This window comes from Strongylocentrotus purpuratus, unplaced genomic scaffold, assembly GCF_000002235.5.
Source record: "Strongylocentrotus purpuratus isolate Spur 01 unplaced genomic scaffold, Spur_5.0 spur5_scaffold_3, whole genome shotgun sequence".
In the NCBI taxonomy this organism is placed as follows: domain Eukaryota; kingdom Metazoa; phylum Echinodermata; class Echinoidea; order Camarodonta; family Strongylocentrotidae; genus Strongylocentrotus; species Strongylocentrotus purpuratus.
Window position 1 is genome coordinate 28,837,868 of NW_022145609.1, and position 16,166 is coordinate 28,854,033.

At 37.4% G+C, this 16,166-nt stretch overlaps 1 protein-coding gene across 1 annotated transcript in view; it reads right to left on the reverse strand.

Moving 5' to 3' along the window:
• Positions 1-303: 303 nt before the first annotated feature.
• Positions 304-16,166, reverse strand: part of LOC584383 (fibrillin-2) — a 52,562-nt gene continuing 36,699 nt past the window's right edge. The window contains exons 21-40 of the mRNA XM_030995871.1: positions 15,325-15,578; positions 14,350-14,510; positions 13,583-13,748; positions 12,200-12,415; positions 11,616-11,724; positions 11,004-11,168; positions 9,834-10,117; positions 9,195-9,416; positions 8,237-8,484; positions 7,645-7,822; positions 6,428-6,640; positions 5,679-5,903; positions 5,087-5,206; positions 4,940-5,029; positions 4,655-4,852; positions 3,529-3,669; positions 2,856-2,925; positions 1,563-1,787; positions 988-1,109; positions 304-554 (exon numbers count right to left, since the gene is read on the reverse strand). Of these exons, the coding sequence (XP_030851731.1) occupies positions 385-554; positions 988-1,109; positions 1,563-1,787; positions 2,856-2,925; positions 3,529-3,669; positions 4,655-4,852; positions 4,940-5,029; positions 5,087-5,206; positions 5,679-5,903; positions 6,428-6,640; positions 7,645-7,822; positions 8,237-8,484; positions 9,195-9,416; positions 9,834-10,117; positions 11,004-11,168; positions 11,616-11,724; positions 12,200-12,415; positions 13,583-13,748; positions 14,350-14,510; positions 15,325-15,578 (3,577 nt within the window). The 3' untranslated portion in view covers positions 304-384. The remainder of the gene's footprint in view (positions 555-987; positions 1,110-1,562; positions 1,788-2,855; positions 2,926-3,528; positions 3,670-4,654; positions 4,853-4,939; positions 5,030-5,086; positions 5,207-5,678; positions 5,904-6,427; positions 6,641-7,644; positions 7,823-8,236; positions 8,485-9,194; positions 9,417-9,833; positions 10,118-11,003; positions 11,169-11,615; positions 11,725-12,199; positions 12,416-13,582; positions 13,749-14,349; positions 14,511-15,324; positions 15,579-16,166) is intronic.

Sequence of the window (16,166 nt, forward strand, 5' to 3'; positions counted from 1 at the left end):
TAAAGACAACAACTTTGAGTAAACCTCTTAAAATTTGAGGTGTCGTGGTCGAGTGGATATGTCACCGGACTGTCGATCACAATATCCGCGGTTCGAGTCCCGCCGCGGCATTAATGTCCTTTGGCAAGACATTGATCTACATTTGCCACACGCAACCTGACAGGAATTAATTCCTTGAAATGCTAGAGCGCCGTAATGGCAGCTGTGCTAAAGCCAGGGTAATAATTGGGAGCACCAGGAGTGTCAAGTCTGACAGACATGAGCGCTATACAAGAACCCACTTTTATTCATTATTATTATTATACACACACGCTTCATCTTCATAATTTCCAGTCACTATAAGGCAAGAAAGGTATTACAAATGACAGTTGATCAATCAATCAATCATACGTTACAATTCTGGATTCCAGCTCCTCCTGTCTGTTGAGTGACCAGATTGACCACTTGAAGATTACCTGACGGGTTGAGAGCGGTCAGTAGCTGCGCTATGCATCCATTGAAACCAGACGAGAAATAACCATTGGTCAGCTGCGTGATGTCAGCTGGATAACCACCTGTAGAGGGAGACAGACCAGATTACAAGTGGTCAGTAGGTGCGCTATGCATCCATTGAAACCAGATGAGAAATAACCAGAATGAATACAAAGTGCATCTTGAATATCATACTCATAATGTACATTAGGCAGTCTCTCTCTTACATGTATGTATATGACACAACTGCAATAAGGCCGAGTAAGAATATCAAAAGATTGAGGATGATAACTCAAAGACTATTGACTTTTACTAATATAAATAAAACCACATAAAGCTTCTTGTAGTGTTAAGACATGTAAACAGCATACACAAACTGTTGTCAGCAGAATTATAACCGAATAATTACCGTTTTTGAGACACTTCTTTCTGATAACGGTCATCAATATGGGGGGGGGGGGAGGACAAGAGAGGAAAAAGGCTCAGAATTAGAATACAATCATCTTTCATTCTTACCTAGATAGATAGGGAACCCAAATGTAGCTAGACCAGATTGTGTTCCTGGACTAGATCCTGTCACTGATTGAGACCGGTTCGGAATCAGAGATTGAACCATCAATGTAGCCGATGTACCACTCCTGAAAATACAGAACAACACCATGAAGTCAATTTATCATCAATCCTAAGAGATTATTGCTATATATATGCCTTTTGTAAGGTTGATGATCTCATAACATATATCATTTATACCAATTTTACTTCTTGGTGTTCTCTACATGTTTAAACCTTGCTCAAACAATAATCCGTAGACCACCCAAAATTACCGCCACAAGAAATGAAATATTAAAGAGAAACATTTTTCAAATAAACATTGAAATAAAAGGTTTAAAGCCTATCTGCACTTTTTTGACCATGAGGGATTATACCTCCCTGCGTGTTCACTGACAGGTGGTTATCTCATCAAATCAGCTCTCAATTAACATAAGAAAAAGGGGATCATGGGAGACCAGCAGGTACCGCTTAAGGCATTGTTGGCTATATAGAGGGCGCAAGTAGCTATAAGTAGTGCAGTGGGGCTTTAATCGACCTACCTAGTCACTTCCACATTGTACCAGATGTTATTCTCTATCTCAATCTCATCAGCATATAACTCTGCTGTACCACTGCCTAGATTGTAGAGTAGCGTGATGAATCCATCTCTGATTCCTAGTGTGATGAAATCATCCTGGATTGATGGGCCGTGCCAGAAGAGAAGGCTATCCGAAGACGAGTCCATGGCACGAAACAATAAGCTGAACTTCGTGGATGAAAAGACGCTATAAATGACGTTGGAGTGAAAACAAATAGAGAAGAAGTAAATTATCATGTATTTTGTAAGCAACTAGGAGTGCAAACATTCAGAGAATCTAAAGAAGGACATGAGAAGGTAACATTGTACTAAGCTCTAGCATTTAGTTCTTGAAATTTTGCAGGGAATCTGGGGAAGTTAAATGATAATCTACAAACAACTTTCCAGAATATAAACCGTGCCCCAAAAATCTATAATTTCTTAGCTACATATTTTCTATTTATTGATTTCCTAAGCATACTTTGTTCATGTTACATTGTAAAACAGCATCTGAGGAACTAACACTTCAACAAGCTCTGCTTCTAGTTAGTTCCTCTTTTCTCATGCTTTTTCTATTATATTTGTTGTTTCATTGCATATTTTTTTGTAATATAATTATTCATTGTATTAGGTTTTGCATGAGAAATAAAAATCATTTGAATCATTTGAAGCATTTCATTAAGATCCATTCAGATAAGATGTGGTACACCACAGGGCTGATTTTTTTATTTTAATAATGACGTAAGCATAATATACTTCACATTCATTTCTGTATCTTATACCACAGAGCTGAGTGAATACCTATAGGACTTTTGCTGTGCACAGTTACCATTTAACAAAAACAGTGGTCTTTTTATTTTTCATGCTAGATTACCACAACATATCTGAGCAATCCTTTAACAAGAAGAAAATGTAAATCCTGGGGGGTGTTTCACAAAGATCCTAAGTCAAATTTAACTTTAAGTCGGACTTAAAAATTATGGAGAGCCATTTGTAGCCTTAAAATAAAATATATTCAAAGGTGAAAATTGAAGTATTTTAGACTTTTCAAAATTCCACATCAAGAACATTAAATCTCCTTGATAATAGAAAATATGAATGATTTGAATCAAGATTTTATGCCTTCAAAATAGATGCAAACGGCTTTCCATAATTTTTAAGTCCAACTTAGGATCTTTGTGAAACACCCCCCCCCCCCCCCCTGGTTGCCTTGAATGCATTTTCGAAGCTACAGCAGACAGTAACGATCATATCGAAGCTATATAGATTGACTTACCTTGCCAGTAATGCTCTATCAAATGAGAGATATCCATCACCACCAAACATAGGAATGCTGTATGAAGACACTATGAGATAGAGATACAATGTAGGAGAAAGCATAGAATAATGAAAACAATAGCTATAACAGAAATATTATGGGATGTGGACTGCCCTCTTGTGGTCAATTTTTGCAAGAGGTCTTAAATGGAATAGGCTGTCATAATCATGGAAATTGTTTTGTTTTGTTTTAAATTGCTTTTGGCACAGTCGAATCATACACATAAGCATTTTAAAGCTTCTTAGTTGTTAATATTGAAACTGTTTCGATTTCATTACATCATTCATGTACTCATAAAACTTGTCATCAATAATGACAATTTACAATAACTGTTATAAACGACTGAAATATTCAATTTGGCATTTGATTGGTTGAGAGCAAATTTGTCATGGAAATTTAGCGTATGTTGTTGATAACACGTTTTATGAAACAGGGCCCTGGACTACAATCCTCCCAAGGATAATTTCCTTCTTCCTCCTCTAAGAAAAATTCAAAAAAACTATCCCAAACTTATTAAAGACTTCTTGATACCTCTTAGTGGGGGGGGGGGGGGGGGGGGGGGAGAGAGATTTTGCATGACAACTCCCTAACAATGCACTGCTACGTATGGTATATGTAGCATTTTACTGACCTTGGTCACATGTTGGTCCAGAGAAGCCTACATCACACAGACACGATGCTTGACCGCTATCACTCACATAACATCTACCTCCATTCTGACACTGCTCATTGGTAGAGAGCAGGTCACATGATGTTGTGTCACAGAATTCACCTGAAATAACATTTACAAATACAGTGTAAGCTAGACATTATACTTAAATACAAATAATAATAAAACCATGGGTGTCGATCCTTACGTAATACCTATTCATCAGGGGGGGATGAATGAATAGATCATCCCCCCCTGATGAATAGGTATCAGTTACGGATCGACACCCATGAATAAAACAATGATAATAGCAAGCATTGTACAGAAGTTATCTAGAAAAGGTATTCTGATATGAACAAAAAGCAACAGTTTATGACTCTTACACTGTCTTTCCCAAGTATATGGAAACAACAGTATGATCCCAAATTACAGTTTATACATGTATACATATACTCTAGGGACACAGCAAAATCAAACACTTATATATTTCAAAATTGTTTGTAAATGAAATGTATGATGAAGTAGACAGTTATAAAAGATTGAAGAAAAAAAAACAGTAAGCCTGTGGTACAATTGAGGGCAACCACACAGGTAATTAAACAAATAATGCTTTATACAGATAAAAAACAATATAATGCCAGTAAAGGTATAACATGAATGATTGAGTAAGATTTACATTATAAGCTTTTTTGTTTCTAGGTTTATCATAGACTAAAGACATTTCTTTACCTAAAAATCAAACATAGAGTAAGGTATTATTCAAGTAAGCTGAGTAAAGCCTTGATTGTATAGCTAATAAGTTGTTATAATATGTGAAAATGTGAAAAGGATTGGGATAACTTCCGCGGTTCGAGACCCGCCGCAGGACTAATGTCCTTTGGCAAGACATTTATCTACATTTGCCACACTCAACCCAGGTGATGTAAATGGGTACCTGGCAGGAAATAATTCTTTGAAATGCTAGAGCACCGTAATGGCAGCACAACTAAAGCCGGGTAATGATCTCCAAGTTTGGAGCGCTTAGTGATTGTAATAAGTGCTCTATAAAAACTGAGTATTGTTATTATTATTATAACATGTTATTCAGAATACAGCCCCAGATTGTTACCTGAGTAGCCCGGAGGACAATCACACTGGTAGCCAATCAGAGACGAGGATGATGTCACACAGCGACCTTCATTCTGACATCCAGGGTCTAGATTACATATCTCATCATTACATTGAGAGATTGAAGACTGGACTAGGTTATCAGTCAGATCTATCACATCCTGATTCACTATGAGACTACGAATACAGCCTGAGAAACCTGTACAGTCAAACATTCAAATGAGTATAAGCTCAATATATTTAAATGTTATGATGCCAGGATCTAGATTACATATCTCATCATTACATTGAGAGATGATTGAAGACTGGACTAGGTTCTCAGTCAGATCTATCACATCCTGATTCACTATGAGACTTCGAATACAGCCTGAAAAACCTGTACAGTCAAACATTCAAATGAGTATAAGCTCAATATATTTAAATGTTATGATGCCAGGGTCTAGATTACATATCTCATCATTACATTGAGAGATGATTGAAGACTGGACTAGGTTCTCAGTCAGATCTATCACATCCTGATTCACTATGAGACTACGAATACAGCCTGAGAAACCTGAACAGTCAAAGATTTAAATGAGTATCAGCTCAATATTTCACTCACAAACACATTTGAGGAAAATGTTTAATCATTGCTTGTTTTACCATTGTTTTTAATGATAAAAATAAATGTTTCATTGCACATCATATGTCATAATTCATGAATTGAATTGTTTTGAATTTCAATAAGGCAAGCAATCTGTTAAATCAAAATATGTTTTTAAGAAAGAAGGGGGGGGGGGATCAAATTTAGGGTGAAATGTACATAGAGGTAAACATGGCAAATTTCATGATGCTTTTCAATATATTTATAATTGAAATAGTATAATTTGAAGTACTTTTATAACATGAGGTGGGGCATTACTATCTAAAGATTGTATACAATACAAAAGAAGTTTTTTTATTTTGGTAAAGCATGGAAGAATAAGAAACTAATTGTATTATCCTTCCGCAATCACTTTCTAATGTATGAATAGATATGTACATACCTCCATTGATACCAGCTCTACTGGGCACTGCTACTGAAGACACTACTCCTCCGATGTATGTGGTCAAACCCACACTGAGCCCCACACCAGCCCCTGAGGACTGACCAATCACTGGACTGTCCTGGTCATTCACCCACAGCTTGCCTTCTTCATTCCTTCTGGTCACTCTTACGGTATACCACTGGCCAATGTCCAATTGGTCATCACTTACAATGGTAGCAGGTCCTATTAAAACAACATAACAAATGAAATGACTTGTATCAGTAATCAACCATAATTACTAGATGTTGTAGTTTGGAGGTCGAGAACGTGCATGCCTTCTTCTTCTTCCAGTAAAGTACAGGCCAAGAGCTTTACAGTGTCTGCAATAAACATGCCCTGTACCATAGCTGCTCCTGATACAGTCAACCCTGCTTTAGTGACCACCTGTAAAGAAAGACCACCTGTCTACAAAGACCACATTTTGTTTTCACTTGAAAATGGTTTCACATTGACACATGTACGTACTAAAGGAACCTGTACATAAAGACCTCCTGCCTATAAAGACCACTTTTCTTGTCTCCCTTGGGTGGTCTTTATAGACAGGTTTCACTGCACATCCATAGACAGATAGAGCTACGCTCTGCTAAAGGCTTTAGGAATTATGGTAAAGTATCAACTTAAGAGTCTGTACTTGCAGACTACCTACATATCAATGCCACAAACCCTCACATATGTATAGTGGTTCTTATGACGAAAATAACACAAACCTGTTCCAAGGTCGAAGGTGAAACGAATCCTCCTATCAACCAGACCTATCCCTATGAAGTCAGTCCCGTCAGAGTTCCAATATAAGATACCATCATCATCATTATCTAGTCTCATCTCCATGGTAATGGATGATACATACTGGACCTGACTACTGCTTGTATTCAATGCAAGGTAGGATGAACCAGAGAACTTGGGAACAGTCACGATGTCAGCTGTAACAAAGACAAATCAACATCATTTTATAATAATAATAATAATAATAATAGTGTAAACTTATAGAGCGCACACACCGTCCATGGACGCTCATGGCGCTAGCTCAGCAACAGTTCTCTTTAAAGCCACACTGTCCTACTTGTAGCTACTTGCTCCCTTTATATATAAAACAGTGCCTAATCAGTGACCATTGGTCCCCCATGATCCTCTTTTTCTTAAGTTAAATGAGAGCTGAGTTGTCCAGTGATCTTGGAGGGTGGTCTAATCCCTCCTATAAACTAGTACAGATAAGCTTTAATACAAGTAAAGTAAATGTTTATCTGATAATAGAGTTATACCTTCAGAAAATCAATATAATTAGATATGGATTTTATAGAGACTTTATTCATTGATTTTATCAAGGAGAACATTTTGAAATAAATTAGGATGGGGAAAAAAAAAAATCACACATTTATAGAAAACTGGCGGAAAGGAAAAAAACACTGTGGATAAATGAGAACCTGGTAGAATGCCAAAAATCACTCTAATTGAATTAGTCATATGTTGCAACTTGGCAACAGTATACATGGTAGGAATATATCAAAAGATTTTAAAGGTAAAGACCAGTATTGGAAACGCCCCAATTTCAAAAAATGAAATGGAAGCTCTCATTACCAATCATGTGAAAGAATATGTTTTGAATATTACATGATGATAAAAATTTTGACGGGAAACCGCCTACTAATTGATATATTTGGTAAATTAGTGTATCTCTCGTCTGTTGAGAGATATGAAATGCACGTGTCGCACAGGTGTGTGTAGTCCCATATACATTTTTCTGTGTACAGTGCTTCTAATTTTATGAAGACTTGGCCAAATTTCTTATCATTTTGATGATTCCAGAACCTTGCAGTACATCTATGCTAGATGATCAACCTTTTCTGATCAATTGCACAATGTTTACTTCTCAATGCAATCGCACGACCATAACTGGTCTTTATCTTTAAACTAAATTAATCCTTACCTTGTTCACACCTAGCACCACTCTGACCGGGTGGGCATAAACACTCCTGTGTGAATGCATCCACAGATTGACATGTGCCCCCATTTAGACAAACTGAAGAGTTACATGCACTCTGTTCACATTGCTCTATATCAGCTCCCTCTATAGCCAGCGAGGGGTACAATAACGTTCCACCAACCTGTAAATATATCAAACCATACCAGTCAAACTTTGGTACAATCAAACAGCTACAATATAATACTTTAAATGATAATGTAACATAGAAGAATATACAAATTTCCTTTCTTCATTAAAATACTCATTGTAAATATGTCCATATCCTGTCTTCCTTTACTGATTGTTTGTGATTTCCACGATATACAGGTAGAGTTTCTAACTCAATCCATGCTGTGGGCACCATACCCCACCAATTCCCATTAAAGATATCCAATTTGATAATTTAACGAAACAGAGAATTAAACTTTTAAAAATGCAAAACATAATGGAGTGGCAATGTGCCAAACATGAGCATTATAAAACACTCCACTATTATAATCATCATTATTTAAATTATCCACGATGACTGTTTGTGAGTTTCAGTTGCTTTCCTTACCTCCAAGTTTTCAATGCATCCATAGAAGCCAGTCATAAAGGTTGAATCATCATGAAGGATAGATTGCTCAGGGACACCTCCAATGTACAATGGACTATCGACGGTGAGACCAACGGACCCACTACCGGTATAATCTATTACACTGCCATCTACAATCAGCTGGGCTGTGTTCTGAGTGCGTACGATGGAGATGACGTGCCATTCCTCAGCTGTGATGACGTCACTGGTTACTGTAGCAGTCCCACTTCCTGTAAGGAGGACAAACAGCATGGTAAGGTTGGGTTTACGAAGGATACATTATTGCTTACAAATCATCATCCTCACTGCAGCACTTCATCCACAACTGAACGATACTAGTCCAGGCTGTGACTTACCAAGACATGCTTGGACAAAGTTTAACCGTCTGCACAGTTGTGTCAGCCGTTTCAAGGCCAACATGTTTAGATGGGGCTTAATTGGTACAAAGTCCGGCTTGTGGGTGTGGTGCAGAGAAGCAAACAAATGACCACATCATCAGAACCTACCCCCTGTTTAAACCACCAAACCGCATCCCTAAGCTGGTGACAGAAGTGGATGAGACCACTAGGGAGTGGCTGCTTCACAGTACTTTAGAAATTGAAAAGTTTTTGTTCTCAACATATGCGAGAAGAAGCCTACAAGAGGCGAGATATGGATCAGTGGTAGAGCTGTGATATCTCATAACTGGGAGGACCGGGGTTGGTACCAAGTGGATTTGCTAGTGCCTTTGGTAAGGCATTAATCCTCATTACCATGTACCTCAGAGACGACTTAAAGCCATCGGTCCTCTGGTTGCTTATATACATGCATACACATGCTTTCATAGCGGTTACGTAAAACAAACCATCAAACCAATATATGTTAAATTACAGGTAAGAAATTGAAACACAAAATGTCTCTAAACTGCGGCTCCTTTTTTTATCGCTACAAGTAGACTAACCTAGATTGAAGCGTAGCTCCACAGCACCCTCAGTCATCCCTAATGCGAAGTAATCCCCAGCGGACAGTGAAGTATCTTCTACATACAGAATGATTGCATCCTGTGCGGTGGTTCCTGGTCTGATACGTAGACTGATCCTAGTCTCCTGAGATGAGAGACCAACGGGCCAGGGGTAGCTCAAATATGAAGTCCCACGGAAACTAGGGATCAATTCACTTACATCTAGAAGAGAGAATATGAAAAATATAAAAACATATTAATCACAGTTTATTAATGAATTTGATTCGTTTATGACTCATCTAATCATTATCCTTTTTTCTCCAATATCTACTTACAAGTATACAGTGGCTAGTCTCTTAAAATTGACAATATTCCAAAGCTTGTGGTCATTCTATCGAAACATGTGTCCATCTACAGTGAAAACTATATGAGGTCCAACCGTCCAAAAGATTATCAATGATTTCAAGCGAAACTGACCCCAGATTTCAAATAAAGAAAAAAAAGGAATAAAGATCATAATGGTGAGAGCAAACAGTGGCATAAACAGCCTGCCATAGTTAGGTCCAACTTAAAGTTGATCTTAGTATTTGTGAAACACTCGCCTGGTATAAAATCTTGAAATAGTTGATGATATCATACCTTGGTCTTGTTCACATAAGCTTCCCATCTTGCCTAGCGGACAGACGCATCTGAAACCATCCTCTACCATCACACACGTTGATCCATCTCTACATCCCGCAGTCTGACAGACATCCAATCTCTCGTCACATCTATTGCCATAGTAACCATCATCACACTGGCAGGAGTAGGAGGAGCCTGGCAGAGACTGGCAGGTTCCATTGTTGAGGCAGGGATGTGTCAGACATACATCGCTGCTGCACTGGGCTACGTTCTCCATCTCAAGTATGTCTGATTGGTTGAAACTAGGACAAATAAAAAAATGGGATTAGAAAATAATAATAATTAAAAACAAAGTATGGTAATAACATTTAAATACAAATTGTTTGAAAATGAAATAGGGTGTATCAGTAAAAGCCCATGTGGCTTGCGAGTTGATACTTAAACATACTGGGACAGTAAAAAAAGATGCATATGGTAAACATTTTAAATAATGCCAGTAGTAAAAAGGCTTCCATTCAGTCAAAAGGTCTCCTTTCTTCCATTGTAAAGCCACAACAGAGATCTTGATATACAGGATAAAACATGCCAATGACCAAGCTATTTAACATTGCTTTCATGTTTCTCTCATGTAAACAAAAAAGTTTTTTTAAAGTGATTCCACGTCAATCTAGTTTCCAGTGTACATGCATGGACTCCAAGTACATGTAAGGCATCAATTGTTTCATTCAAACACACAATTCATACTGGTGTCATTATAGTCACGGTAAGGTTGGATAGTCACTGTAAGGTTGGATAGTCATGGTAAGGTTGGATAGTCATGGTAAGGTTGGATAGTCATGGTAAGGTTGGATAGTCATGGTAAGGTTGGATAGTCACGGTAAGGTTGGATAGTCACGGTAAGGTTGGATAGTCACGGTAAGGTTGGATAGTCAGGGTAAGGTTGGATAGTCACGGTAAGGTTGGATAGTCACGGTAAGGTTGGATAGTCACGGTAAGGTTGGATAGTCACGGTAAGGTTGGATAGTCATGGTAAGGTTGAATTAAAGGTTGGATAGTCACTGTAAAGGTTGGATAGTCACTGTAAGGTTGGATAGTCACTGTAAGGTTGGACAGTCACGGTAAGGTTGGATAGTCCTCAGTATGGTCTGTACATGTTAGAATGGTGACATGACAGGTCTTGGGTCTTACCTATACATTTGGTCTTGAATGACGAGTGATAAGATGCAACCAGTTAGACCAGGACCGGGTCCAAGAACAGAGGGGAGAGCAGAATAGTCTACAAAGCCTCCAACATAGACTTCAGAACCAACATTCAATGACTGCAACGATCCTCCTGCTTCACCGGTCTTAGAGCTTTAAAAGTAAAACAGTAAAATGAAACAATTTAACTTAGGATATGTGATTTTTAGAGAAAAAATACGAATAATCTCATGAAAATGAACTTTAAACATGACAGAAAACAAAATCAGAATATTTAATTTCCATGTATCTAACATAGCTTTTAGGAAATCAGTATTATTTTTCAGCAATTTTGACCATAAGGAAAGAACTATAATAAGCTGTCCAAAAAGTCTCTTTGGAATAATTTACCATTTAATTTGAGAATCATAATTTCCATAGAGACCTTTAAATCCAAGCCGAAATCTTATCTTTTTTAAACAATACCTGTACTTGGCACTATGACACTCATCCGAACTCTCTCATTCTTTCTATTTTTCTTGTGCGCCTCAGAAAAGAATTGTCTAGATAGACGGCGTAATATAAATGCCTATTATTATTTTCATTATTATGATATCTGACCTTTGACCTGTGACATTCATCTGACCTGTCCGTCCACTCCTTGAGATGCTGACCTCTACCCTGTCTTCAAGAAGAACAGGATCACTGGTAATAGATCCTACGCCACTACCTGTCATGCAACATACACAAAATATAAAACAACTCTGTAAATGCTGCTTATAAGTATTGGATTGCATGGTGATGTAGATATACAGTGGGTTTATGGTTGCACCGTGTGAAAGAGAGAGGGAGGATTGGGGAGTCCTGAAAAGGACTGTCAGTAATCTTTCTGTAAACTCTGGAAATCTTCAACAAAACATTGGCTGAGTAATGCGGATTTGATTGTGCATTAAATAAAATAGGTATACATGCAACACAGTTCCCGTTTCAACATTAGAATAAAGGGGTATATTATAAACAATCTGATGGGTAATTTCTGAACACTCAGAGATTCATGTATTCATTTACAAAATAAAACAAGTTGATATTTTATTTGTACCAACAAATTGTTTAGGTACTCAAGAGTACAAATCACCTAAAAAACAAATTTAAAAAAAACACTTAGTCAGTAGACATTAAATTCTTCAGTCAAGTGAAATTCCTACCTAAATCAAAGTTGAATACAAGCCGACTGTTCTGAAGACTGAGCGAGAAGAAGTCCCCTGGTCCTGTATCCTGCTGCGCATACAACAGGAGACCTTCGGTGCTCTGCATCAGGAACTCAAGCTTGATGGAGAGATCATTGAGGACAGGGCTTGATGCAGGGAGGGAGGACCTCAAGAAGGAGGATCCAGAGAAAGACGGCACATTTGTGTTAACCGCTGGTAGGAACAAAAACAAAGACAAAAGCTTGTTAATAGATATAATAATAATAATCATTAGATCAATTTAAATAGCACAGTTACTATATAAACATACTATATTGGGCTGTGATGAAAACATAACTCCTGACAGTACTACTTTACACACACACACCCACACAATAAAAAAAACTCCTGACAACAAAACGTTCAACAAAACTTTGAAGACAGCAACAGATGAGGCTTCTCTTATGTCTGGCGGTAGGTTATTCCAAAACTTTGGCACAACTGAAAGTGCAATCTCCAAGAAACACTTTTGTTTTCATGTGAGTTAGCTTTAGAAGCCACTTGTTTGTGTGAAATTTGTAAGTTATCACAGTGAAAGGTCGAGGAATGGGTACACTGAAGAGAAGAAAAAAATCAACTTACCAATCAACTTGAATATTTATTATTATAATAGCATCTTACATGAGTGCATATTTTTGTATAACTGACATTATGTACATTCCAAATAGAAGTAGAAATACAATTTTTTCTTTTCTGTTTCTCTTTTCTTTATTTCATTAATAAAACAGACGCTATAACCCTAAATTTGCAGCTGACTTGATGGAAATTTGTTGAAATTATCAATACTGAATATTTATCTAACTATTAAAACTGTCTGTTGAAAAGTGATGGGATTGAAGCTCTGGAGTATTTTACATGTATAGCAGATGCTAAACATCTATAGTACAGTGCACTATGGATATGCTTTACAGATAATTAATTATCACCTATTAAAGGTATTGGGTATCTTTGTATCTCCAAAATCCTGGATTTAGCTCATACTGCAATGATAATAATAAACCTTTAGGTCAGTCATGAACCTCATTGCTTTTACAAGCCGATCGCCTGACTGATTATCAAGATATTTATGATAGGAAATCTAACGATTTTTATAACACTACAGTCAATTGGGGAAAATGAGTATGGCAAAACCAGTCACTCAAAGATTTTTACTTTTTTGAGGCACTTCATGCTCATTTTGAAGTGCAATTTTTTTAGGGCTTCAATATAATACCATATCACAGACACTGATAACATGTAGGGCCATGCATCTCAGATTTAACATTGTTAAAGATGCCTTTATGAAAGATTAGACTTCAAAACATATCACTCTTACCAACTTTGAGTAAATCCTGTTCTTACCTTCCTCGCACAATGCACCAGTGAATCCCAGATCACATCTGCAGTAAGCATCTCCTTCACTGTCTAACATACAAACACCGTTCTGACAATCCAATGTGTCACATGATGATGATTGGCAGGTAAGGCCAGAGAACGGCTCCAAACAAACACAGGAAAATCCATTCACCTGCATAGGAAAGAAAGTATGCATTCAATTAGGCCTGAATTCACAAAGGAGGTTTGTCGAAAAAACCTAGGTTTATGTACATCATTTGACGCGTTTCACGTATTTTGACAAACCTGGGCTTGCATTTACAGACCTAGGTTTGTCAAAACGCGTCAAAAAGTGTCATATGACGTATATAAACCTAGGTTTGTCGACAAACCTCCTTTGTGAATTCGGGCCTTAAAGTTTGATAAGGAAGCACATTTATCTTGTTGTGGTCTAATCATTAACTTGAGCAACAGCGCTCTAAACCTAGGTAGACATCAATCTGCATGTACACTGCCACTCTAGACTAAGGAGAGAAAAGAGAACCTTGGAAGTTATGAATTGGAAGCAATATTTTTAAATTAATGTTATTTTCTTTCACACACATATGTGAACAGAGCAGCAATAGTGGTCCTTAGGAGAGGGGTCTGTATACACACAACTTTTTATTTCACCTTCTAGCTAGCATTTCCTTAATGATAGAGTTGAGTTCTGGACATGCATTCATACATTCAATGATCATAAAGTCACCTGATCATTATTCATATAGCCACCTGACCATTATCAATATAGTCACCTGATCAATGCATGTTCCTCCATTATCACATGATGTTGGTAGACAGTCATCCACGTTTACAGAGCAGTCAGGACCAGTGAAACCCAACACACACTGACATTCATAACCCAATGACGAGGATGCAGAGAGCTGACAGGTTGCTCCGTTCATACATACATCAGCTGCATGAAAGAAAACAAAATACCATCAACGTTAATCTTCTTTAATTCATACAAGAAAAATACTTGTGTAGCATTCCATTAGATGCAAGACTTCTACATCACCCTCTTGTTTCTTTCCAGGAAAATAAAAAATAACTGGGATAACAAGGAAAAGGCAAGTTTTCTTCATTAAAAAACACATTATTCAGCTTTATCTTCCTTGCTGAGAAATAAAGTAATTATGGCAGCATATGTGAAAGCTGATTAAGTTTTGAACCAAGACCTTGCTTTGAATCCAACATCAGCCTTACTCTTTACTTCAGCTATCCAACTTTTCTGATTTTCTGACTGCAGTGTAGTTTATGGTTACCTGGTAGACAAGAGGTATTTTTGATATTTTTCTAGCACTTTTAAAGGTATCTAGTTTCTGCACGGAGATCCTGAAAAGCAACAGTATTGTATACTCAGAATAGACTCGGAAAGTCACCTCTATCAAAATGTAAGCAGTCTGTTTCTACAGAAGGGTAGTTAATAATAATGGACTTTGGCAGACTTTAAGCAGGTACACTAGATATCTGGAAAGTGGACAATACACCCTTCTAAAAAACAGAAAAGGCGGGCTTCCCCGACAAAAATCCTCCTCTGGAGATGGTTACTCTATTCCATTTGCGATAGCATTATAATAGGATTATGACATATTTCTAAAGCGTGTACCTGGAAAAGTCTAGAAAAGTCCGGAAAGTAACAGAAAGCAAGGGTATTTTGAAATCCTGTACAAAAACGCTGTAATAATATCATACATGTTACTGAACAGTGCGAAGAGGAAGGGACTTACTTGCACAATGATCGCACTCAAATGTATCCTGTAGATTAAGACACCGTACTCCAGCTGGGCATGGGTTCATACTGCAGAAGTCTTGCACCTCACACGTAGCACCACTAAAGCTTTGAGGACATGTGCATGTATAGGGTGTACCAAACACTGTATTAGGTCTGTTTTCACATGTAGCTCCATTCATACAGGCATTGATCCCACACGGTATGTAGAACTCACAATGGGTACCAGTGAAGACGGGCGAGCAAGTACAACTGAAATATTGGGTAAGGAAGAAAGAATTAGATGTTTTGCACTTCCATTCCAAGAGAAATTCTTCCCTCCTAAACTTTAGAAAATATGTGACATATTTGATGCCACTTTCATAAGACACAGGGATACCGGTACAAACTAATACATAATCCTCCAAGGTCAGTCACACAAAGAATTTCTTTGTATTTAGTATTCTTTATGTCTGAGTAAATGAGTAGAAGTTTTGCTAGACTGTAACCGTAAGAGAATTTGTAACCCATTTAAAAGAAATGTTGAGTAAACATGCAATCAAGCGAGTAATCACAGCTTCTTACAATGCAAACAATGCTGCATCAGGCTTCCCTCAGGTAAGATGCCTGTATATTTATATTCAAAAGATCCAACTGTAAAAATTGTCTGTCCAGTCCAAAATGACATGTATTTATTATAAACAGAATACAACAAAATATTAGGTTTGCATCGAAACTATCATGAAAGGCAACAACTCAAAAAGCATCTAGAGCTTATGATGAGAGAGCCAAAAAATCTATACTGCATTTACTATCAAAAAGCAAAATTATACAATGCAGCTTTCAAGGAAGGCAAAGAAA